The sequence below is a fragment of the Eptesicus fuscus genome, unplaced genomic scaffold (assembly GCF_027574615.1).
Source record: "Eptesicus fuscus isolate TK198812 unplaced genomic scaffold, DD_ASM_mEF_20220401 scaffold_72, whole genome shotgun sequence".
Lineage (NCBI taxonomy): Eukaryota > Metazoa > Chordata > Mammalia > Chiroptera > Vespertilionidae > Eptesicus > Eptesicus fuscus.
Genome location: NW_026557636.1, coordinates 98,935 through 123,290, shown reverse-complemented (window position 1 = coordinate 123,290; position 24,356 = coordinate 98,935). Strand labels below are relative to the sequence as shown.

At 44.2% G+C, this 24,356-nt stretch overlaps 1 protein-coding gene across 1 annotated transcript in view; it reads left to right on the top strand.

Annotated features, from left to right (window-relative positions):
- LOC129148511 (ankyrin repeat domain-containing protein 26-like) overlaps window positions 1–19,271 on the top strand; it is a 33,824-nt gene extending 14,553 nt beyond the window's left edge. The window contains exons 5-6 of the mRNA XM_054713502.1: window positions 18,088–18,222; window positions 18,922–19,271. Of these exons, the coding sequence (XP_054569477.1) occupies window positions 18,088–18,222; window positions 18,922–19,095 (309 nt within the window). The 3' untranslated portion in view covers window positions 19,096–19,271. The remainder of the gene's footprint in view (window positions 1–18,087; window positions 18,223–18,921) is intronic.
- Window positions 19,272–24,356: the final 5,085 nt, after the last annotated feature.

The following is a 24,356-nucleotide window of genomic DNA, read 5'->3' as shown; positions in this document are numbered from 1 at the left end:
CACACCCCCTACTGGTGATGTGCCCGCAACCACGGTACATGCTCTTGACCGGAATCGAACCTGGGACCTTTCATTCCACAGACCGACGCTCTATCCACTGAGCCAAACCGGTTTCGGCAATAGTGCACTTATATCTTAAACCCTGGCTTTTATTCTGCAATTTGTATATTTTTTAAAAAATATTTACCCTTAGGAAAGTTGAGAATTATGCATCATTCTTTATAGAAGTCAAGAAGCTTTGTTTTCTACTAAATAACACTGCAGTTCATGCCATTAGAAAAGCCACCTCACAAATAGTTTTCAGATAAGCTCTTCACCTTGGGTTTTTTGGAGGTGTTGTAGGACTGTGCCTTTAAAATTCTTACATTCTAAAAATCCTTTGAGGCATCAGCTAAAGGTTTCTGAAGTCTTAAGGGTTTTATAATTCTCGGCTTTATCCTTAGACCATATCTTCCTGGACAGCCTGGAAGCCATTTCTTTATTTTAGCACTAGAGGCCTGGTGCACAAAACTGTGCATGGGTGTGGCCAGCAATTTTGTGGTTGTATAAAAGCGCAAGTGTCTAGCATGAAAAGGCAGGTCCCAGCTGACCTCCGGGCTCTGAGAAATACCAAGGCCTCAGGTCCCTGCATGTCCCCCTCCGCCTGAGTCACAGCACCCAAGTACCCACACGAAGATGCACTGAGCATGGCTGGACCCCACAGGCCAGGGCACAGCATAGACCTCAGGGCTGCCCAGTGGAGCCACACAAAAGCCGGGCGAGCAGAGTGTGCACTCTCAGCTGGCCTTGCAGACCAGCTACTGCATTAACCCATTGGGAGCCTGACCAGCCCCTGTGGTCCAGGCGCTGTGGCTGGCTCACTCGGAAGACACCACGTGGATGTGGGGTGTGATCCTCGCGGGCACCCGGCACCTGAGCATGGGGACTTCCCCAGTGTGTGAGCCCTGGTGTCCCGGGGGAGGGTAGCAGGGGGAGTGAGAGCGAGCTTGGTGGAACCCTGCATTCTCACCGCACCTCAGTCCCCATCACTCCTAGCCCCAGGTAGCCGGTGAGAGGTTGCAGCCCCATGTCATAGTGAGCCGTCAAAATCCTGGTCTTCCCATCGAACTCCTAGTCGAATGACTGCCCAATGGAACAATTTGCATATTAGGCTTTTATTATCTATAATAATAAAAGTCTAAGCAACCATTGTAACCAAACCGATGACAAAACAGGCTGCGTGGGGGGACCAGGCCAGCAGGGGTGTTAGTGAGGGGTGACCAATGACTGAGCAGCAGGCGGCGTGCAGCAGGCGACCAGGCCAGCAGAGGAGTTAGTGAGGGACAACCAAACGACCCAACAGCAGGTTGCATGGGGCAACCAGGTCGGTAGGGGGTGGGGGGGGCAGTTGGGGCAACCAGGTCGGTAGTGGGGAGCAGTGAGAGGCAACCAGACTGGCGGAGGGGGGCAATTGGGAGCGACCGGCCCAGGCTGGCGGGGGTGGGGGCACAGTTCAGAGTAACCAGGCAGGCAGGCGAGCAGTTAGTAGCCAGTGGTCCCAGATTGTAAGAGGAATGTCCAACTGTTGGAATCGGGCCTATACTGGTGGTAGAACATCCCCTGTGGGGTCCCAGATTGGACCAGGTGTAGGCTGGGCTGAGGGGACCCCCCCACTGTGCATGAATTCTATGCACCAAGCCTCTAGTATAGTATTATACAACAATTGGACATGTGGGGGAAGCTATAAATCGGAAATGGATATTTGAAATCCTTAAGTCCTGTTTCTTTTGTATTTAGAGGCCCAGTGCATGGGAATTCATGCACTTGGGAGGGGGGGTTCCCTCAGCCTGGCCTGCATACTCTCACAGTCCAGGAGCTCTCAGGTACCTAAGCCACAGTCTGGCCAACCTCTGCAGGAGGCGACCAGCGGGCCAATGGGGGGACAGTGCTGGCAGGCGAGTGGCCAGGCCTGCCCCCCAACCACCCCTCCACCGCTGTTGGCTGCCACCACGGTCCCCTCCCTCTGCCCTCTGGAACCCACCTTGGTTGGCTTGGGGCCACCCACTTGCCAGTTCTGCCCCCCGCCAACCATTCTGCTGTTGAGTCATTTTGCATATTAGGCTTTTATTATATAGGATTGTCTTTCTTTAGCTTATAGGTTTCACTTACACCTGCTTCCTAGCAAGAATCCCTGTCATCCTCGTTACAGTGCCATTGTGTTCACTTGTCCAGAAGACTTGCTGTCAGCCACCTCAGGGGCCATCAGGCTTCCACTCACCATTTCTTAGAGGACCTTGTGGGTTTTGTTCTCATGCGTCTCTACATTTGTCAGGTTCAATCCACCTCGCGATCAAAGGCTCTCCCACCATGTGTGTTTCTATTTCAGTGTCAGCACTGTTTTTATTTTATTTTATCTTGTTCAAAGTATTACATGTCTTCTTTCTCACGCATCGACCCCTCCCCAGGCACTCCCACCCCCAGGACAATTCCCCACTGCCCCAATGTCCATTTCCACTGATGATGCATACAAGTCCTTTGGTTGATCTCTTGCCCCACACACCCCTACCCTCCCTGCATTTCCTCTGAGGTCTCATGGTCTGTTCGCTGTTTCTCTCTCTCTACATCTATTTTTGTCATCAGTTTATGTTGTTCACTATATTACACAAATGAGTGACATCATGTCATATTTATCGTTCTCCGACTGGGTTATGTAGCTTAGCATAATGCTCTCCAGGTTCATCCATGCTGTTGTAAATGGTAAAAGTTCCTTCTTTTTTACAGCAGCGTAGTATTCCATTGTGTAGATGTACCACAGTATTTTAATCCACTCATCTGCTGATGGGCACTTAGGCTGTTTCCAAATCTTAGCTATGGTGAATGGTGCTGCTATGAACATAGGGGTGCATATTCCTTTCTGATTTCTTGGGATATACTCTTAGAAGTGGGATTACAGGGTCAAATGGGCATTCCTTAAGTCCTGTTTTTAACTTTTGAGACAACTCCATACTGTTTTCCACAGAGACTGGAAATAGCCTATATTCCCACCAGCAGTGCACGAGGGTTCCTTTTTCTCCACATCATCACCAGCACTTTGCTGTTTGTTGATTTCTTGATGATAGCCATTCTGACATGTGTGACATGGAACATAATTGTTTTGATTTGCATATTTCAGAGGATTACTGACTTTGAGCGTGTTTTCATGTTTCTTGGCCTTCTGTATGTCCTCTTTTGATAGGTTTCTATATAGGTCTTTTGGCCATTTTAAAATTGGATTGTTTATCTTAAATTTTTGTTTTATTTTTTTAAAATTTTTTTTTATTTTTTAAAGTATTACATATAGTAATACATATATCTCCTTTTTCCCCATTGACCTTCCCCCAGCACCCCCTAGCCCCTGTCACATGCCCTCTTCTCCCCCCACCCCCCACCCTCCACCTAGTGTCTTGTGTCCATTGGTTATGCTTATATGAATGCATACAAGTCCTTGGTTGATCTCTTCCCCAACACTCCCCAGCCTTCCCGCTGTAATTTGACAGTCTGTTCCATGCTTTACTGCCTCTGTATCTATCTTTTTGTTCATCAGGTTATAATGTTCTTTATTTTCCATAAATGAGTGAGATCAGGTGGTATTTTTCTTTCATTGCCTGGCTTATTTCACTTAACATAAAGAATTCCTTTTTTATAGCAGCGTAGTATTCCATTGTGTAGATGTACCACAGTTTTCTGATCCACTCATCTGCTGATGGGCACTTAGGCTGTTTCCAAATCTTAGCTATGGTGAATGGTGCTGCTATGAACATAGGGGTGCATATATTCTTTCTCATGGGTGTTTCTAGTTTCTTGGGATATATTCCCAGGAGTGGGATCACTGGGTCAAATGGGAGTTCCATTTTCAGTTTTTTGAGGAAACTCCATACTGTTCTCCATAGAGTCTGCACTAGTCTGCATTCCCACCGGCACTGCAACAGGGTTCCTTTTTCTCCACATCCTCGCAAGAACTTCTCATTTGTTGATCTGTTGATGATTGCCATTCTGACAGGTGTGAGATGGTACCGCATTGTCATTTTGATTTGCATCTCTTGGATAATTAGTGATTTTGAGCATGTTTTCATATGTCTCTTGGCCTTCCTTCTTTCGAAAATATTCTATTTATCTCTGTTGACCATTTTTTATTGGATCGTTTATCTTCCTCTTATTAAGTTGTAACAGTTGCCTGTAGATGTTGGAGATTGAACCTTTATCAATGATAACATTTGCAAATATGTTCTCCCATACAGTGGGATTTCTTGTTTTGTTGATGGTTTCTTTTGCTGAGTAATAACTTTTTATTTTGATTTAGTCGCATTTGTTTATTTTCTCTTTAGTTTCCATTGCCCTAGGAGTGGTATCAATGAAGAAATTGCTTTGGCATATGTCTGAGATTTCTCTGCCTGTGGATTCCTCTAGTATTTTTTTTGGTTACTTGTCTTATGTTTTAGTCCTTTATCCATTTTGAGTTTATTTTTGTGTATGGTGTAAGTTGGTGGTCTAATTTCATTTTTTGCATGTATCTGTCCAATTTTCCCAACACCATTTATTGAAGAGATTGTCTTGACTCTATTGTGTGTTCATGCCTTCTTTGTCAAATATTAATTGAGCATAGTGGTTTGGGTCGATTTCTGGGTTCTCTATTCTATTTCATTGGTCTATATGTCTGTTCTTGTGCCAGTACCAGGCTGTTTTGAGAACAGTGCCTTTGTAATACAGTTGGAAATCTGGTATTGAGATCCCACCTACTTTGTTCTTCTTTCTCAGAATTGCTGTGGCTATTTGGGGTCTTTTTTTATTCCAGGTAAATTTTTGAAGAGTTCTTTCTAGGTCTGTATAATATGCCATTGGTATTTTAATGGGGAGTGCATTGAATCTATAGATTGCTTTGGGTAGTATGGACATTTTACTGATGTTGATTCTACCAATCCATGAACATGGTATGTGCTTCCGTCTGTTTATGTCTTCCTCTATCTCTTTTTTTCAGTGTCCTATAGTTTTCCGCATATGGGTCTTTTACCTCCTTCATTAAGTTTATTCCTAGGTATCTTAATTTTTTTGGTGCAATGGTAAATGGGATTGCTCTTTTAGTCTCTCTTTCTCTAAGTTCACTATTGGTGTATAGAAATGCCATAGATTTCTTGGTGTTAATTTTGTATCCTGCTACATTGTTGAATTCATTTATGAAGTCTAATAGTTTTTTTTCTGGAGTCTTTCTTTTTTTTTTATGTACAATATCATGTCATCTGCAAATAAAGACCGCTTTACTTCTTTTCCAATTTGGATGCCTTTTATTTCTTCTTGTCTAATTGCGATGGCTAAAATTTCCAGTACTATGTCAAACAGGAGTGGTGAGAGTGGGCATCCCTGTCTTGTTCCTGATATCTTAAAAATTTTTAACTTGTATGAGTTAAATTTTGGAGATTAAACCCTTACCAGAGAATAGTGGTTTTGTAATACAGTATGATATCTGGTATTAAGATTACTCCTACTTTGTTCTTCTTTCTCAGGATTGCTGTAGCTATTTGGGGTCTTTTTTTACTCTAGATGTATTTTTCGAGTGTTTATTCTAGGTCTGTAAAATATGCCATTTGTATTTTAATGGGGAGTGCATTGAATGTATAGATGGCTTTGGGTAGTATGGACATTTTAATGATGTTGATTCTACCAATTCATTAAAATGGTATGTTCTTCTATCTGTTTATGTCTTCCTGTATCTGTTCTTTCAGTGTCCTGTAGTTTTTTGCAGATAGATCTTTTACCTCCTTAGTTAAGTTTATTCCCAGGTATCTTAATTTTTTTGGTGTGATGGTAAATGGGATTGCTTTTTTAGTCTGTCTTTCTGTAAGTTCACTATTGGTGTAAAGAAATGCCATAGGAGAACCAAGATGGCGCCATAGGTTAAACACCTAACCTGCAGCCGGGCACAACAATTTCAAAAATACAACTAGAGGTCAGAACGGACATCGTCCAGAATCACAGGAAAGTTGGTGGACTGAAATGCCCACAGCTGGGGGGAAGGAGAAGGCCACGGGGACAGTCGGGGAAGCCGTAAAAGCCTGAGGTATGGAGAAACGGGCGGAGACACGAGCACACGCGCCTGCGGGGAGGATGGAACCGGAGAGGAAGGGGCGGCTGAGGACCTGGCCTGCGTTCACTGGCAGGAAGGAGATAAAGGCTCCGGAGTGCGCTGAGCGTCGGCTCCGATTGCACTGAACCCCATTCCGGGCGAAACTCTGGGAAACTCACTCACTTTCGCAACTCCGCCGCCCCCGCAGGCCGCCTGGCCCGGGACGCTGGGGACGCCGCCGCAGCGGCGGCGCCCGGAGCCCGGCGGCCTCCCAGCACCCGTCCCCGCCGCGCAGCCCCCGCGCGCCTGGCGCCGCGGGCCGCGCGCCCCGCACACCGGACGGAGGCCCGGGAGCCCTCTCCGTGCACCTCCCGGCGGCGCTAGACTTCAGTAGAGTTGACTGAATTCACGGGATTAAGAAGTACAATATGGGGGGACGCCGCGGCGGCGACGCCCGGAACGCGGCGATGGCGGTGCCTGGAGCTCGGCTGCCGCCCAGCGCCCGACCCCGCCGCGCAGCCCTCGCGCGCCTGGTTCCGCGGGACGCGCGCACCGCGCACCGGACGGAGGCCCGGGCGCCCTCTCCGTGCACCTCCCAGCGGCGCTAGACTTCAGTAGAGTTGACTGAATTCAAGGGATTAAGAAGTACAATTTGGGGGGACGCCGCGGCAGCGACGCCCGGAACGCGGCGATGGCGGTGCCTGGAGCTCGGCGGCCGCCCAGCGCCTGTCCCCGCCGCGCAGCCCTCGCGCGCCTGGTTCCGCGGGACGCGCGCACCGCGCACCTGACGGAGGCCCGGGCGCCCTTTCCGTGCACCTCCCAGCGGCGCTAGACTTCAGTAGAGTTGACTGAAATGAAGGGATTAAGAAGTACAAATTGGGAAGTTTGAAAAAGATGGCGGTGGAGGTTAAAGGCTGTTCTGTTGCCTCGCACCCAGCGAAATCGGAGGGGATGAGGTGTGGAGGCGGGTGGGTCTGGCTGGTGGCGGGGGAAAGGGGCTTTTGTTCCAAACCTAGGGGAGATTAGCTCTCCATCACCCTGAAATCCATCTTCTGGCGAACCGCGGGAGACCCAGATGCCTGCGGGGAGAGGCGGGACTCTTGCGAAGGTGCGCCCAGCAATCAGTGTTTGCTGCGCTGGAGTGCGGAACGAGGGGACTTAGATACGTGGAAGGCAGAAGGACCAGACTCACAGCCATCGCGGCTCGCCGCACCATGGCCTGTTGGCGCCCTGAGACCCCGCCCCGCCCTGGGACCCGCCCCGCACGTTTTGAAGACCTGCCCCGCAAGTCTTGCAGGCACACCTGCGCCCCAAGCAACGGCTTATGCATGTGGGTGGCCTGCTCTCTGGCAGCGGACCAGATGAACTGCTGTTCTAGTCGGACTGCTCCAGGGCCACTCAGACAGGAGGAAGAAACTACAGTTTTTGCTGTAATCCTTGCTGAGTGCCTAAGGCAGTAGCTGATCTACACCCCATTGGAGACCCAGAAACGAGGGCATCTAGTGGTCTGTGGGAGATGACACCAGATTTCAACCACGTGCATAAGGGACACATTCAACAGGAATATTCAGTGAGCGCCAAAGCTTTGCTGCACCAAGACCCGGCCCATAAACGAATCTCCTGCACAGCAACTCTTCCTTTATAGACAAAGAGAGCCCCCCCAGTGACACCAACAACAATCAAGACTTAACTATACAAAGGAGGACCAAGATGGAGGCATAGGGCGGAAGCCTGATTGCTGCCTACCACAACAACTTTGAGACTACGACAAGAGAGCAGAGCAGACACCATCCAAGACCACCATAGGGCTGGCTGAGTAGATTCTCTACAACTAGAATAAAAGAGGGGTATGTGGGATGATGCTGATGCCGGTGACCCAAAGACCACACTTTAAGAACTACGGCTCAGGCGACACAAAAGAACTATGGCTCAGGCGATACAACAGCGGCCTGGAACGTGCTCGGCGCAGTTCCCCCGGCGGTCTCCGGCTGAGGGGACGGCTCCACTGGCAGCCAAGCACGGACAGACGAGCCCCTATGAGACATGGGGTGGGAGACTCCGCGCTTGCTGACCTCCGAGTCCGTCAAGAATCTCAATGCCCTGGAAGCGGCCAGGTGCGCATGCTCGGCGACCGGCCACCGATGCAGACCCAAGGGCCGACGCAGCGACGCCAGACCGGCCCACCGCCATGCACCAGGCACACCGGAGCTTCGCCGAGCCGCCGCCCGACGAGTTCTGCAGCAGCCATACTGGAGCTCTGGAAGGATGGCCAGGGGAATTGCTGAGGGGGGATTGACCGGCAGGAATTGGGATCGGGAAGACAGGGCCCCGCTGAGACCCGGGTGCGGGCGGGGTTGCACGCCTCTGGGCTAGGGTGTGGTCACACGCCTCTGGGTATAAGTGAGGCCTCACGTCCCTGGGTCTAGGTGAGGCCGCATGCCCCTGGGTCCAGGTGAGGCCGGACTCCGGGTCCGGGTGAGGCCATGTGCCCCTGGACCCGGATGACGCTGGATCCCGTGCCCGGGCGAGGCCAAGCGCCCCTGGGTCTGGGAGAGCCCACACACCCCTGGGTCCAGGCGAGACCATGTGTCCCTGGATCCGGGTGAGACCTCGTGCACCTAGGCCTGGGTGAGGTCACGTGCCCCGGGGTCTGAGAGGCCAAGCGTCCCTGGGTCCGGGTGAGACCATGTGTCCCTGGATCCGGGTGAGGCCGCGTGCACCTAGGCCCGGGTGAGCCCAAGTGGCCCTGGGTCTGGGAGAGGCCAAGCATCCCTGGGTCCGGGTGAGACCATGTGTCACAGGATCCGGGTGAGGCCTCGTGCACCTAGGCCCGGGTGAGCCCAAGTGGCCCTGGGTCTGGGAGAGGCCAAGCGTCCCTGGGTCCGGGTGAGACCATGTGTCCCTGGATCCGGGTGAGGCCTCGTGCACCTAGGCCCGGGTGAGCCCAAATGGCCCTGGGTCTGGGAGAGGCCAAACGTTCCTGGGTCTGGGTAAGACCATGTGTCCCTGGATCCGGGTGAGGCCTCGTGCACCTAGGCCCGGGTGAGCCCAAGTGGCCCTGGGTCTAGGAGAGGCCAAGCGTCCCTGGGTCCGGGAGAGACCATGGGTCCCTGGATCCAGGTGAGGCCTTGTGCAACTAAGCCCGGGTGAGGCCACGTGCCCCTGGGTCTGGGAGAGGCCAAGCGTCCCTGGGTCCGGGTGAGGCCATGCGCCCCTGGATCCATCCGGGTGAGGCTGGGTCCCAGGCCCGGGTGAGACCACGCGCCCCTTGGGTATGGGTGAGGCCACGTGCCCCTTAATCCGGGTGACGCCATGCCCCTGGGTTCGGCCGAGACCAAGCCAGAGGGAGTCGGACCTCCATTACCACCATTTGTCCACCATCCAGAGCTGAGGGGTCAGGGCTGACATGTACACATAAGGAACTACTGGACATTGAAATTGGGTCTCAAAAGAACTGTTGGTCCAGGGGGAAGCTCACTATAGATTGATTCATTTGCCTGTCAGCATAACTATTATTGCTCGTCTCACATTTAGTTCTTGTTAGTATATATCTAGTGACATATGATCTCGCTCATCTAGGGGAAATGATGAACAACATAGACTGAGGAACAAGAACAGAACCAGAAGCAAGGAGGCATCGATCGGACTATCGGGCCTCAGAGGGAGGATAGGGGAGGGGAGGGGGAGGGGGAGAGTTCAACCAAGGGACCTGTGTGCATGCATATGAGCCTATCCAACGGTTGAGTTCAACAGGGGATTGGGGCATGCGTGGGGAGAGGGGTGGGATGGGAATGGGGGGATGAGGACAAATATGTGACACCTTAATCAATAAAGAAATATAAAGTAAAAAAAAAAGAAAAAAAAAAAAAGAAATGCCATAGATTTCTTGGCATTAATTTTGTATCCTGCTAAATTGCCAAATTCATTTATTAAGTCTATTAGTTTTTTGATGGAGTCTTTTGGGTTTTTTATGTACAATATCACGTCATCTGCAAATAAGGACAGTTTTACTTCTTCTTTTCCAATTTGGATGCCTTTTATTTCTTCTTCTTGTCTGATTGCAATGGCTAGTACTTCCACTAGTATGTTGAACAGGAGTGGTGAAAGCTGGGATTCCTGTCTTGTTCCTGTTTTAGGTGAAATGGTTTTAATTTTTGCCCATCGAGTATGAAATTGGCTGTAGGATTGTCATATAAGGCTTTTATTATGTTGAGGTATGATCCCTCTATTCCCATCTTGCTGAGGGTTTTTATAAAGAAACGGTGTTAGATTTTTGTCAAATGCTTTTTCTTCATTGATATGACTATGTGATTTTTATCTCTCAATCTGTTTATGTGATGCATCATGTTTATTGATTTGTAGACATTGTACCATCCTTGAATCCCCAGGATAAATCCTAATTGGTCATGGTGTATAACCTTTCTGATGTAATGGTGGATCTGATTTGCTAGAATTTTGTTGAGAATTTGGGCATCTATGTTCATGAGGGATATTGGCCTGTAATTCTCTTTCATTGCGTTGTCTTTATCTGCTTTTGGTATGAGGGTGATGCTGGCTTCACAGAATGAGGTTGAAAGGTCCTCCCAATAGAATTTTTTGGAATAGCCTGAGGAAGATAGGTTTTAGTTCTTTCTTGAATGTTTGGTAAAACTCCCCTGTGAAGCTGACTGGCCTCAGGCTTTAGTTTGCTGGAAGATTTTTGATGACTGCTTCAATTTCTGCCATAGTTATCAGCCTATTGAAATTTTTAGAATCGTCCTGACTTAGTTTTGGAAAGTTGTGTTTTTTCTAGTAATATGTCCACTTCCTCTAGTTTCTTGGAATAGTTGTTCATAATATTTTTTAACAATCCTTTGTATGTCTATGGGGTGTGTTATTTTGCCTCTTTCATTTTGGATTTTGTTTATTTTTCTCTCTGTCATTTGTTTATGCTCTGATCTTTATCATCTCCTTCTGCTTACTCTAGTCTTTTCCTCTTGCTCTCTTTCTAATTCTTTTTTTTTTAATATATTTTATTGATTTTTTACAGAGAGGAAGGGAGAGAGAGAGAGAGCTAGAAACATCGATGAGGGAGAAACATCGACCAGCTGCCTTCTGCACAACCCCTACTGGGGATGTGCCCACAACCAATGTACATGCCCTTGACCGGAATTGAACCTGGGACCTTTCAGTCCGCAGACCGACACTCTATCCACTGAGCCAAACCGGTTTTGGCTCTTTCTAATTCTTTAACCTTTTGCACTTCGATGTTGAGTGTGACTCGATACAGTTAGCATCAATAGCAGGAATCGAGAAAAAAGCGAGTGCAAAGGGTTAAGTTTTATAGTTAGATGATTTATTACCTTTTTTTTTTTTTTTTTTTTGCGGTAGGCCTGTAGAGCTATAAACTTACCTGTCAGGATTGCTTTCACTGTGTCCCACAGGATTTGGATTGTTGTGTTTAATTGTCATTAATTTCCAGGATATTTTTAATTTATTCTTTGATCTCTTTGGTAACCCAATCATTGCTTAATTGCATGCTATTCAGATTCCAAGTGTTTGGATTTTTATTTTGTTCTTGTAGTTTATTACTAATATTATGCCATTGTGGTCTGAGATGATGCTAAATATGATTTCAATCTTCCTGAATTTGGAGAGGCTTTGCCTATGACCCAATATGTCATCTATGTTTGAAAATATCCCATGTGCACTTAAGAAGAATGTACACTCTGAGGATTTGGGGGTGAAATGTTCTGAAGATGTCAATTAAGTCCATCTGAGCTAGTGAGTCATTTAGGATTGCTGTTTCTTGGCTGATTTTTTGTCTAGAGGATTTATCCAGTGATGTTGGTGGGGTATTAAAGTCCCCTACTATGATCATATTGTTTTTTTAAATAAATCTTTATTGTTCATATAATTACAAATGTTCCTCTCTTTTCCCCCCATAGCTGCCCTCCGCCTGGTTCCCACCCCACCCTCTAACCTTACCCCACCCACTGTCCTCATCCATAGGTGTACAATTTTTGTCCAGTCTTTCCTGCACCCCTAACACCCCTCCCTCCCATGAATTGTCAGTCGACTCCTTTTCTGTGCCTGATTCTATTATATTCATCAGTTTATTCTGTTCATCACATTTTTTATTCACTTGGTTTTTTAGATTCGTTTGTTAATAGATATGTATTTGTTGTTCATAATTTTTATTTTTATCTTTTTCTTCTTTTTCCTCTTCTTAAAGAATACCTTTCAGCATTTCATATAATACTGGTTTGGTGGTGATGAAATCCTTTAGCTTTTTGTTATCTGTGAAGCTCTTTATCTGCCCTTCAATTCTGAATGATAGCATTGCTGGGTAGAGTAATCTTTGTTGTAGGTTCCTGCTATTCATCACTTTGAATATTTCTTGCCACTCCCATCTGGTCTGCATAGTTTCTGTTGAGAAATCAGCTGACAATTGTATGGGTGCTCCCTTGTAGGTAACTGTTTGTCTCTTGCTGCTTTTAATATTCTCATTGTCTTTTGCTCTTGGCATTTTAATTATGATGTCTTGGTGTGGTCCTCTTTGGATTCCTTTTGTTTCTGGTTCTCTGCACTTCCTGGACTTGTAAATCTATTTATCTCACGAGGTGGGGGAAGTTTCCTGTCATTACTTATTCAAATAGGTTTTTCAGTACCGCTCTCTTTTCTTCTGGCACCCTCAAAATTCGTATATTGGAATGCTTGAAGTTGTCCCAGAGGCTCCTTACACTATCTCATATTTTTGGACTCTTTTTTTCTTTTTGCTTTTCTGGTTGGGTGTTTTTTGCTTCTTTGTATTTTGAGACTTCATTCTCGCGATCCTCTAGTCTGCTGTTGGATCTCTGTGTATTATTCTTTATTTCAGTCAGTGTATGCTTAATTTCTAGTTGGTCCTTTTTCATTTCCTCGAGGGTCTCACTAAATTTATCGGCCTTTTCTAGAAAATTCTTGGAAAACCTTATAACCGTGGTTTTGAACTCTATATCCAGCACTTGGCTTTCCTCCAATTCTTTCATTTGTGACCTGTTTCTATAGAGCCCAGTGGCTCAGCCTCCCCAGTTACCTGAGGTGGACACTTTTTGTGCACCCTTTTGTGGGCTGTGTGCACATTCTTGTAGTTAAGCCTGGATTGTTGTTGGTATCACTGGGAGGAATTGACCTCCAGGCCAATTGGCTGTAAGGATCAGGTGTGTCTACGATGGGAGAACCTCTGTGCTGGAGATACCGTTATGAGATAAGACGTGCTTCATTGTGGCTTTGGCGCTCATTGAGTCTGCCCCCTGAGTGTGTCTCTTATGGATCTAAGGAGTTGTAATCTGGATGGTCCTACTCTGACCCCTGGGTACACCAGCTCTTGGATCTCCCAGGAGATGCTAATATAGCCTCTGCCTGAAGCCACCCAGCAGGAGCTACGGAGAGATCTGCAGATTCCTCCTCTATGTTTGGGTTTTGGAGGTGCCCAGATGAGGCCCAGCTGTGAAGCAATGCAAGCTGCTGCGGGGCCTTGGGCCTTCTTTTGGATGTTCTCGGTCTAACTGACTGACATGCAGTTTATTAGGTAAGTTTAGATTTCAAAGGACCAGGCCAGTCATATGCAAAAGCCTCTGCTGTCAGCTTGGACTGGGCAGAGTCTCAGGGCGGAGCAACTATCGATGGCTTCCCATCAGCATTGCCCTAAGAGGCCCCCGGGTCTCAGTGTCCCACAGTAATCACTGCAAGCACCTCTGAGAGAAACTCTTCCTCGAGTTTCGCTCGCTGCCAGCCAGTCCAGTTTCTCCCCATATGAGTCTGGGTCCCCAGAGTCTCACCTGGAACTGGAGTTCAGAGCAGTAGGGAGCTTTTGTCTCCCTCCCGCTTGAAAAAGACAGCCGCGTACTCAGTTGACAGTCCTCTCCATGCGCACTCCTCCGTACTTCTCCACTTCCGCAGATCCTCTGAGTCTCAGTGTGCTTTTCTCTTTCCTTATAGTTGTAGAATTTCCACTCAGCCAGCCTTCTGGTGGTTCTGGATGATGTCCGTTTTGTGTTTTAGTTGTAGTTTTGAAATTGTGCGTGGCAGCAATTCAGGTGTTTACCTATGCCGCCATCTTGGTTTCTCCCCTACTATGATTGTAATGTTTTCAATCACTCCCTTGATATCTTCCAATTTTTTTTATGTGTTTTGGTGTATTGTGAAGTGGCCTTCATTTTCAGGTCTATTTTATCATATATATATGTATTTCTAAACCCAGCTTTATTTTTCATTTCCATTTGCCTGGAAGATATTTTTCCATCCCTTCACTTTCAGTCTGTGTGACTCCCTTATTCTGAGGTGGGTCTCTTGTAGACAGCATGTATATGGGTCATGATTTTTTATCCATTCAGCCACTCGATGTCTTTTGTTTGGAGCATTTAGTCCACTTACGTTTAAACTTATTATTGATTGGTACTCATTGGTACTTATTTTTATTTTTTGTGCCTGTGTTCCTTCTTCCCTTCTTATTTTTTTTCCTTTTATAGCAGTCAATTTAGCATTTCTTGCATTGCTGGCTTGATGATAATAAACTCACTTAGTCCTTTATTGTCTGTGAAGCTCCTGATGTCCCCTTCAATTTGAAATGATAGCCTTACTGCATAGAGTATTCTTGAATTCAGTCCCTTGCTTTGCATCACTTTGTATATTTCATTCGATTCCCTTCCGGCCTCATGTGTGTCTGTTGAGAAATCAGTTGTCTAATGGTAGATCCCTTATAGTAACTTTCTGTCTCCCTGTCAGCCTTTAAGATTATTCCTCTGTCATTGGTGTTTGCCAATTTAATTATGATGTATGGTACTTTGGTGGTGGACTTTTTGAGTTCATCTTTTTTGGGACTCTGTGTGCTTCTTGGACTTGTGTGAGTTTTTTCTTCCCAATATCAGGGAAGTTTTCTGTCATTATTTCTTCAAACAGGATTTTATTCCTTGCTTTGTTTCCTCTCTTCTGGCACCCCTATTATGTGGATGTTATTCATTTCCTGTAGTCCCATAGCTGCCTTAGGCTCTCCTCCTGCTTTTAAGGTGTGTTTTTTCCAGTTGCTGCTCTGCTTGGGTGTTTGTTTTTTACCTTGTATTCTAGTTCACTGATGCAGTCTCAGCTTATTCTACTCTACTGTTGATACTTTCCATTGTGTTCTTTATTGCAGTTATGTCATTTGATACTTTCCATTGTGTTCTTTATTGCAGTTATGTCATTCTTCATTTCCACTTGGTTCTTCTTTATTTCCCCTTGATTCTTACACATGTTGAATTTTTCTTCCATCCTTTTCAGTGTCCTTGTAATCATTGCTCTGAATTGTTGCTCTTACAAATTGCTTGCCTCCATTTTATTTAGTTCCTTTTCCGATGATTCCTCCTTTTATTTTGTATGTTGGCTGTTTCTTTTTCTCCACATTTTTGCTGTTCCTTTGTGTGTGTTTTTCTATATATTAGATCAAACTTCTATGTCACCCAGATTTTTTTGAGTTTGTCTTGTATAGTGGATGTTTTGTGGGACCCAGTGGTGCAACTCTCAGGTCTTCTGGCTGGATATTCTAGGGATGCTCCCTACTTGGGATATTTGGGTTCTCCTGGTGTAGTTGGGTCTTGAGTGTTATTGTCCCATTCAAGGATAAAGTCTCCTCTCCAGGTGTCTGGTTATGTGGATCACTGTATACCATATTAACAGAATAGCATAAAATACAGCTCGACAATACATGATACAAAGGGACCAAAACAAAAATGTACTCACAAGATCAATAACCCCAATGAAAGTGACCATCAGAGGAAAGATAATTAGAAGAGAGAAAACAGAGCAAAAATGGTATTGAGAAACATAAAAAAGGTAAGAGAAAAGGAAAAGCAAAATGAGGAAGAAAAAATATCCCATATATGGGGAGAAAACACCACAAAACAAACAAATAAACCAAAAAATACAAAAAACAAACACCCAAAAACAAGGGTGGGATGGGGGGCAGAATCTGTAGAGGCTCTCTTCATCCAGAAAGGTAAATGAATTGAATGAATAGAGCAATGGCCATGGTTCAGTGTAGAGGAGGTAGAAAGAGAATGAGTGGATAAAAAGAAAAGTAAAAAACAAAATAAAAAATTAAAAGATAAGAAAATGACAAAAAACAATTTTTAAAAATTTATCTATCTATATATTCATCTATTTTTGGAAAAGGAGAATAGAGGAGAGAACAGATAGACTTGAGTTTAGTGAGTGGAACTAATTAAGCCATTAGGAGGAGAGCAAGAAAGGAGAGAAAAAACAAAAGCATAAAAAATTGACCAGAGAAGAAAGAGAAAAGAGAAGGGTGCTTGGACTTGAAGCAGGGGAGAGGAAATTAGATACATGAGTAAGCCAACAGAGACTACAGTAATAACATGTAAATAAAGCAGATAAAGAAGATCAATTTTTAACAAGGGGTAAGAAGAAAGGAGACAAAAATTATAGCAGGGATAGGAGAAGAAAAACAGGATGTCAAAAGGGTATAAAAAATAAGATAAAAATGGGATGAAGAAAAATAATACAAAAAATAAAAGACTAATAATAGTAAATAAAAAATTAAGTAAAAGATAAATATGAAAAAGTGAAATGTGATTCATTTCAGCCCAGTTTTAATGTCCCGTGGCCGCTGGTTTAAGACCCCTCTCTACTGTTCTGTCTGCCACTTCTCAGTTTCTTGTTAGGTAGTCAGTACCATGTAGAAGTTCCAAGTGATCCACGACTCCTCTGCGTCTGTCTCCACAGTCTTGGTTGCAGGCAGACGGGGCCAATCTGCCCACTTTGTCTAGCTGCTTTCATTCTTACGTACACCGGTGTCTATTTCTGACACGGCCTTTAGGTGAGGTTGCTGCTGTATTGGTTTCTGGGACAGAACATCACCTTCACCCAGTTCCCAAGGGCTCCCTGAGGCTATTCAGAGCCTCAGGGGCAGTCTCAGCTGTGCACCTGTATGAGGACTGACCATGTGGCCTGGGCTGCTTCGTTCTTCACAACATGGGGGCTGGGTTCCCAGAGTGAGCTTTCCTGGGGAGAGAGTCAGATGGCAGCAGACATCGCAGTCACACAAGTAGTCACCATTATCACACACCTTCCTGCAAGTGTGTTGTTTATGGTGGTGATGATGTTGTTTTGTTTACTATGTTCCCTTATTTTGTGGGAAGTAACCAAGAATTTCAAGATAGCATTATTGGATTAAGCCTCCCACGCCCACTTTTTCTGGTTCTAAAAAATGTAGGGCCGAAACCGGTTTTGCTCAGTGGATAGAGCGTCGGCCTGCAGACTCAAGGGTCCCAGGTTCGATTCCGGTCAGGGGCATGTGCCTTGGTTGCGGGCGCGTCCCCAGTGGGGGGTGTGCAGGAGGCAGCTGATCGATGTTTCTAACTCTCCATCCCTCTCTCTTCCTCTCTGTAAAAAATCAATAAAATACATTTAAAAAAAAATGTAGGGCTATGTCGCTAAACTTGAACAGTGAGAATTTTAATTTCTCCATAAATCAGGGAATCATTTCTTCTTGGAATGCAATTCAAATTAGCATCAAATGTTTCTGTTCAGTAAAAGACCTATGGCATTAGAATCGGTATTTATAAGATTCATTCATTAGTCTCATTTTGGAAGTCTTACCTTGGGAAGCATTTGATGACAGTTCTGAAAACCATAATATGTTATCTCTAAAACTCTTTTAAAGATTGTGAAGAGTTGAGATGGGAGAAGAGGTAAGAGCTTTTCTAGTAAGGGGCAATGTGTAGTCATTTTTGTGGGGGAAAGACATGAAACAGTCATAGAAAAAGGAGCATAAAGTCAAGTGCAGGCGTTGTGTGGCAAAGATGACAACAATAAATGTACGTTTGTGACTCCTGGTCATTTTAACTTTGGTTTTGATTCTGACTAATTCAAGCTTCCACATTCCAAGACTCTACCACCATACAGATAACGTTTTATTGCAACTGAACTCATTTCAAAATGCCATACTGATGAACACACCTCCATAACCAAACTACATTCTTTTATTCATGCAGGATGATGATCTTATAGCAAAACTGCCACCGGCATCTTCAAATAAAGAAAAGACACCTCAACAGGAGTTCACAGTGAACGCACTTCTAAAGGAATGTGAAGAACTAAAGGCTGAAAAAGACAAGTTGAAACAAAAGGTAGTAAAACTCAGAGCCTACAAGATAATGCATATGGCAGAAGAGTCTGAAATGGAAAAGTATAAATTGAAGTTTGAAGCAACTGCAAAGGATGTCGCCGACAAAGTGCAACTACTCGACTTATATTTACAGGTTAATTTATCGATTTAATGTGCTATAATTCACTTCACTGCAAATTACATTTTGGATAAATACAGTGTTTTTGCCTTTCCTTTACTTCCTTGAAGAGCAATTTATTTTATAGATTTTTGGAAGAAAGGTGGCATTTGTTTTTGCTTTTTATTATTTCAGTTTCCATCACTATTATCACTGAATTGATCTTTCCAATAGATTCTTAGTAGTAAAATCATTTTATTTTCAAGACCAGTTAATGTTAAACAAGACTATTTGAGAGAAAAGGGGGGATGAGATTTAAAAATTGTTCCATACTCTTGAATTAAGTTATATCCTTCTACTTTAAAAATTTTAAACTGATTCTGTTATTCTTTGAATTATCAGATTACACGAGTACTAATAGAAGAATGATTAACTTTAGAACTCAGATTTAATTCAGTGGACATTGATGATAAATATTTTACATGTCAGCTTTTTTTCACACCTAAAGCTGATCTCTGAGTCGTTGACTCAAAACTAAAGAAAACAATGATAACTGTTCAGATTATACTTACTTTAAAAATGTATCCTTTTTATTTGCTTTAGACACAAAGCATCTCAAGAAATCCCGGAGCGTTAACATGTACTCGTAATGCTACAATAGGAAGTCATTTGGAACTCAGAACTCCTCTTTCGCAAACTACTCAAGATGAAATCAGAAAGTGTATTAGAAATATACAAGAAGAACTGAAATGGTGGAACTTATTGGAAAGGAAATGAACTTTATAAGTCAAATGGAGAATCAGAGAAGACAAATTTAACTGAGTAATTAGCCTCTAAACTTAAAACATAATTACTGTTGTGCCAGGTTCATGAGCTTAGTGGGGCGTGAAAGCTCACTAAATAGTATAACTTTGTCAAATGATGTGAGTAAATAAATTTACCAGTCAAATGTTCTTCCAGGACAGTTGCATCTCCCTCCTTTTTTGGTTTTACGTGCCTGTAATTTGTTCCCCTTAATATTTTCATGCAGTTAACCTGATCTGCCAATCTTCAAGCTGAATGTCTTTGAAGCTCCAAAATTTAGCAATCCTATATAATAAAAGGCTAATATGCAAATAGACTGAATGGCGGAACAACTGGTCACTATGACGCGCACTGACCACTAGGCGGCAGATGCTCAATGCAGAAGCTGACCCCTGGTGGTCAGTTCAGTGTGCTCCCACAAGGGGACCGCTGCTCAGCCAGAATTCACACTCATGGCTGGCGAGGGCAGTGGTGGTGGCGGGAGCCTCTCCCGCCTCCACAGCAGTGCTAAGGATGTCCACCTGACAGCTTAAGCCGGCAGTCGGACATTCCCCGAAAGCTCCCAGACTACGAGAGGGCACAGGCTCAGCTGCGGGACCCCCCTCTGAGTGCATGAATTTCGTGCACCGGGCCTCTAGTATTATTATAAAATCGCTTGTTAGAATTCCTGTAAATAGAAACATTTATGATAACAACTTAAACACAATGGGTTAAGTGACTCCAATACAACCTGATACTTGGTAAATTTACTTTCTTGATTGTGACCTTTGTTGTTATCACTAGAGGGCACCTTTACACAAACTATCCTTTATACTTTTCCACTCTATATAAAGACTTACATGTTAAATAGGGAAAGATTAACATAGGGGTGAGGGGCAGTGTAATTGACAAAGTGGCTAAAAATAATGTGATCTGCAGGAGGAAGGTGTGGGGATACAGAAAAGGCAGATCGCACCTCCATCGCCGTGGTAACAATGTTATAAGCAATGGCCTCTGGAGCTGTTTTCGGTCGTTTGATCACCAGTCAGGCCATCTTGTTCTCTCTCAGAAGTTGTTGCTCTAAATGATGCCTTGGTGTCAAATGATTAAATCCCTAAGGTAATGAGTGGATTGTACAAGGGTGGTGAAGGCCAATGCTTGACAATGTCTTTGAGGGATTTATTTTAAATCTCTAAAGTGGCTACTAAATATGTCCAAGGGCATCTGCAAGGATCTTGCAAGTACAGCCCTTCCAGAGGCAGCAAGTATTACCTGATAAGCTGACTGCATCACTGACAGCCCTCCCTACTTGGGATTACTTAGCTCGGACCCCCTCTCCCCACTCCCTAGAAACATAAATACTTTTCAGAACAGTTTAGAACCTATACTTGCACAGAGTAGCTCTGCTCGGACACATTTTCTTGGTTAAAATGCTATTTTAATGGGAAATCCCATTTGCTATTGTGGCTACTTGAAAAAATGCCAGTCACTCAGGGAAAAAATAAAATACTAAGCATTTGCTGTTTGCAGTCTTCTCAGGGCTCAGAAGCAGCTAGCAGAGGTCAGCACCGAATTGCTCCTTCTTGTAGGAACAAAACAGATGACTGAGCACTACTAATATGAGGCCAGTCCTGGAGACACCTTGTGGTGGGAATCCTGATAATAGTTTTGCAGCCAATAGAAAACTTGGGGATTCCTACTCTGAGAATCTTTTCTTATGAATTAAATAAACTTGTAATACTAAACTGATTAATTTCTGTTTTTAAGTGAAAAATTTTGTCGTCTTCTTATTTGGAGAACATTCTTAATTGCTGCTTTCCTTACGGCATTTTTATTTCAGTTTTTATAAACTGTCTTGCTGAGCAGTTGTACATTTTCTAAATAGTGAAATGAAGGAAATACTTGAATTTTTATTTTATATCTTTGCATTTTTAAATGAGGTTTACTTATGTTTGTATCTTGCCAGCCCTTGAATGACCGACGACTAAGATGGCAATGTCAGGCTATCTTGACATAGCAACTAGCTTTCATTGTGTATCAGTTACTAATACATCCATTCATTATCTCATTCATGGAGCTTTTAAGTTCCATAATTCGTTTGGTTCTTCTTATAGTTTTCATCTCTTTGGTAAAGTACTACTTTTGTTCATTAATTTTATTCCTGATTTAATTGAGCTGCCTTCTTGTATCTCATTGAGTTTCTTCATGACTGCTGTTTTGACTTCTCTCTCCTTAGATCACGATCATCCATTATTTTGAGTTCCTTTCTGGAGAACTGTCATTTTCTTCCTGTGTAATTGTTATCTTGTGGTCCATGCTGCTTGAGGGGTTGTTCCTCTGCTGGCACATTTGAAGCGGTGAGCACTTTTCTTATTTAGGAACATTTTCCTTTCCACAATTCAGCAGGGTGATAATTTGAGGTCTTTCTTTCGTTGTCCAGTAGATGGTAGAATAGCACAGTTTTTGTTTTCTCTTACCTGTACTACTTAAGCTTGGGAGGAGTATGCTTGTGAGTAAAGGTGTAGGAGGCTATGCCTTGGACTTGGGAGTGGAGGTGGGGTGACCAGGCTAGTGGGTCCTGGTGCTGGATCTGGGTTGACTGGGTCTCAGGGAAACTACCCCCGCCCCAACCCGGGCTAGGGGATGTGACCAGTTGAGGGCAGACAGTTTATGAGCCCATTGAGCTGCTACCTCATTCCTTATGGCCACTGGCAGCAAGGTACTGTGGCCTGGAGGCTGGAGACTTTGCTTTGCTGCTGCTGCTGCTGCTGGTCTGTGAGGGCGTGAGCAAGGCTGCAACTGGGGAGGGATCTGGAGTTGGGGGGTGGGAGAGTTAGGAATGCTGCTGGCAGTTGCCCTGCACTGGTTTGTCATGTGGGAGCTGCACCCCGACTCAACCACTGCTTCTGTGTTTGCTGGGCCTGTAGGTTGAGCCTTGCTGCAGTGATGTGTCTGTCCCTGTTGTCCCCTCTACCTGCGTCTCATCCTGCCTCTCCTACACATTCCAATACACCCACCTTCGGAAGTACTGGCCCATGGACCTTTTAGCATGGGGCACACAGGAACCTGTGTTGGGTTCTGGATGTCCGACTAGTTGTCAATTTCAGGGGACATACTAAGGAGGTCTCACTTCACCATGATGTTGTCACTCACTAAAATACCCATTTCAATCAGTGCATGTTGGCTTTTATGGCCTTAATGCAGAGAAAAACAGCATAGGCCTGTGCTAAATGAGGCTTCAACCTTGTTTCTCCATTTGGCTTCATCGGAACACATCATAGAAGAGCAAAGCTGGGGATTTTTAGACCAACTTTTGGGAAAATATGGTCTAAGTGCTTCAAAGTTGTGAAACTGGACTACTGGGTACAAAAGAAAATGAAGGGCAAATTCTTCTATAAATTGGTAAGCATGAGGCAAACCTAAAATAACCTTTTAGTTCTCACCAGGAAAATCAGATAATGTCTCATTTTAGAAGATGAAGATGAAAGAGTGTGCAGCTGCAGAAGCCATACAAGAGGTTTTTTATTCTACTGCCGCGCTTTGTAAAATCTGGGGTATTTAAAAAATTAAATCCAAAGTAGAATAAAGGATTTGAGAAAAAAGCATTGAGTGCAAAGGGTTAATGGAGAGTAAAAAAGTGCCTCTTTATCCAGATACAGAGATTAGTCACACTTGCCTGAAGAATGCCTGGAAATACTTGTTATACAGCTGTTGTTTACAGAGTCGTTATATCTAAGGCAGAAGGTGCCTCTAGAGCTGCTGGGAATATAATTATTGCTGCTAGGACAACATAAAGTAACTAGAGGCCCAATGCACGAATTCGTGCACCAGTGGGGTCCCTGGGCCTGGCCTTTGTGATCGAGCTGAAACAGACATCCCCTGAGTATCCCAGATTGCCAGAGGGCACAGGCCAGGCCAAGGGACCCCACCAGTGCATGATCAGGGCCAGAGAGAGACCCTGGGAAGGCTCCAGGCCATGTCCAGCCCATGTCACTCAGTTGGGATCAGCCGAACCCCAGCAGCAAGCTAATCTGCCGGTAAGAGTGTCTTCCTCCTGGTGGTCAGTGCATATCATAGCAAGCAGTTGAGTCACCATAACATATATCATTAGCATATTACACTTGGATTGGTTGAACAGTCAACCATACACTTAGCATATTAGGCTTTTATTACATAGGATACTCTGAGAGGTGGCAACATGCTAAATTGGAAGAATGGGGTGGGTTCTGGGATGGGCCATTATGAAACAACAGATTTCTACAGATTTTTAAGCTGTGATTCTGGAGAGTAAAATGTTAAAAATGCCTTAATATTGAATTTGTATTTCAATCCCCTTTATTTGCAAGGTTTTGACATTTTGGACTATCTCTACCTCATTTTTCCAACTTTAAGCACAATAATTATAATAAACTACCACTAATCAGTGCTTTCAGTTTTCTCCACTTTCAGAATATTTAGATGTGTTGCTTTTCTCACCATAACACGAAGGTTAGCCTTGCCCACTTGATCTCATTTAGTGGTATAGATTATTGTGTATCTGTTTTGATGATTTTTACCTTTAATACTTACATTCTAGTTTAATTCTGGGATGTTTATTCTATACATCAGAAATAATTTCAGTGTTATGTAATGGTATTATAAAATACAAAAGGTAAAATTAGGGCAGATATATCACTAGATTTTCTTTATTTTTTTCTTTAATCCTCAACCAAAAATATGTTTTTTAATTGTTTTCGGAAGAGTGAGAGGAACATGGATCAGTTGATCCCCAACAATTGATTGAATCAGCTACCTAGATGTGTGCCCTGCTAGTAATGGAAACTAAAGCCTTTTGGTGTGTGGGCTGACACTCTAAGCAACTGAGCCACCTGCCAGGGACTAGTTATATTTTCTTGCACATAAAATATTTTACTTATAACTGAAAACTGGAAAATTTATTTCAGGAAATTTTTTTAAGAGATGAAATTTATTTGGTTTCAAAATATTTTGTGTTCAAGTGTTTCTCAGTATTTGTATTTCTAACACAATTCATGGCATGACACTTCCTGAATCATTGCTCTTCAAATCTGTTAAATAGGGAGACTCAATTTTACATTGATTGATTTTAGACTTTTGTTCCATTTGTGACACTTTCATAAAATATTAGAATTATAAATATTTTAAGTTTTTCCATTTCTCAAATGTGTATTCAATAGTTTAGCCACTCTGTATAAAAATACATGAAAGTTAAAACAGTTACGATTCTTAAGATTTTA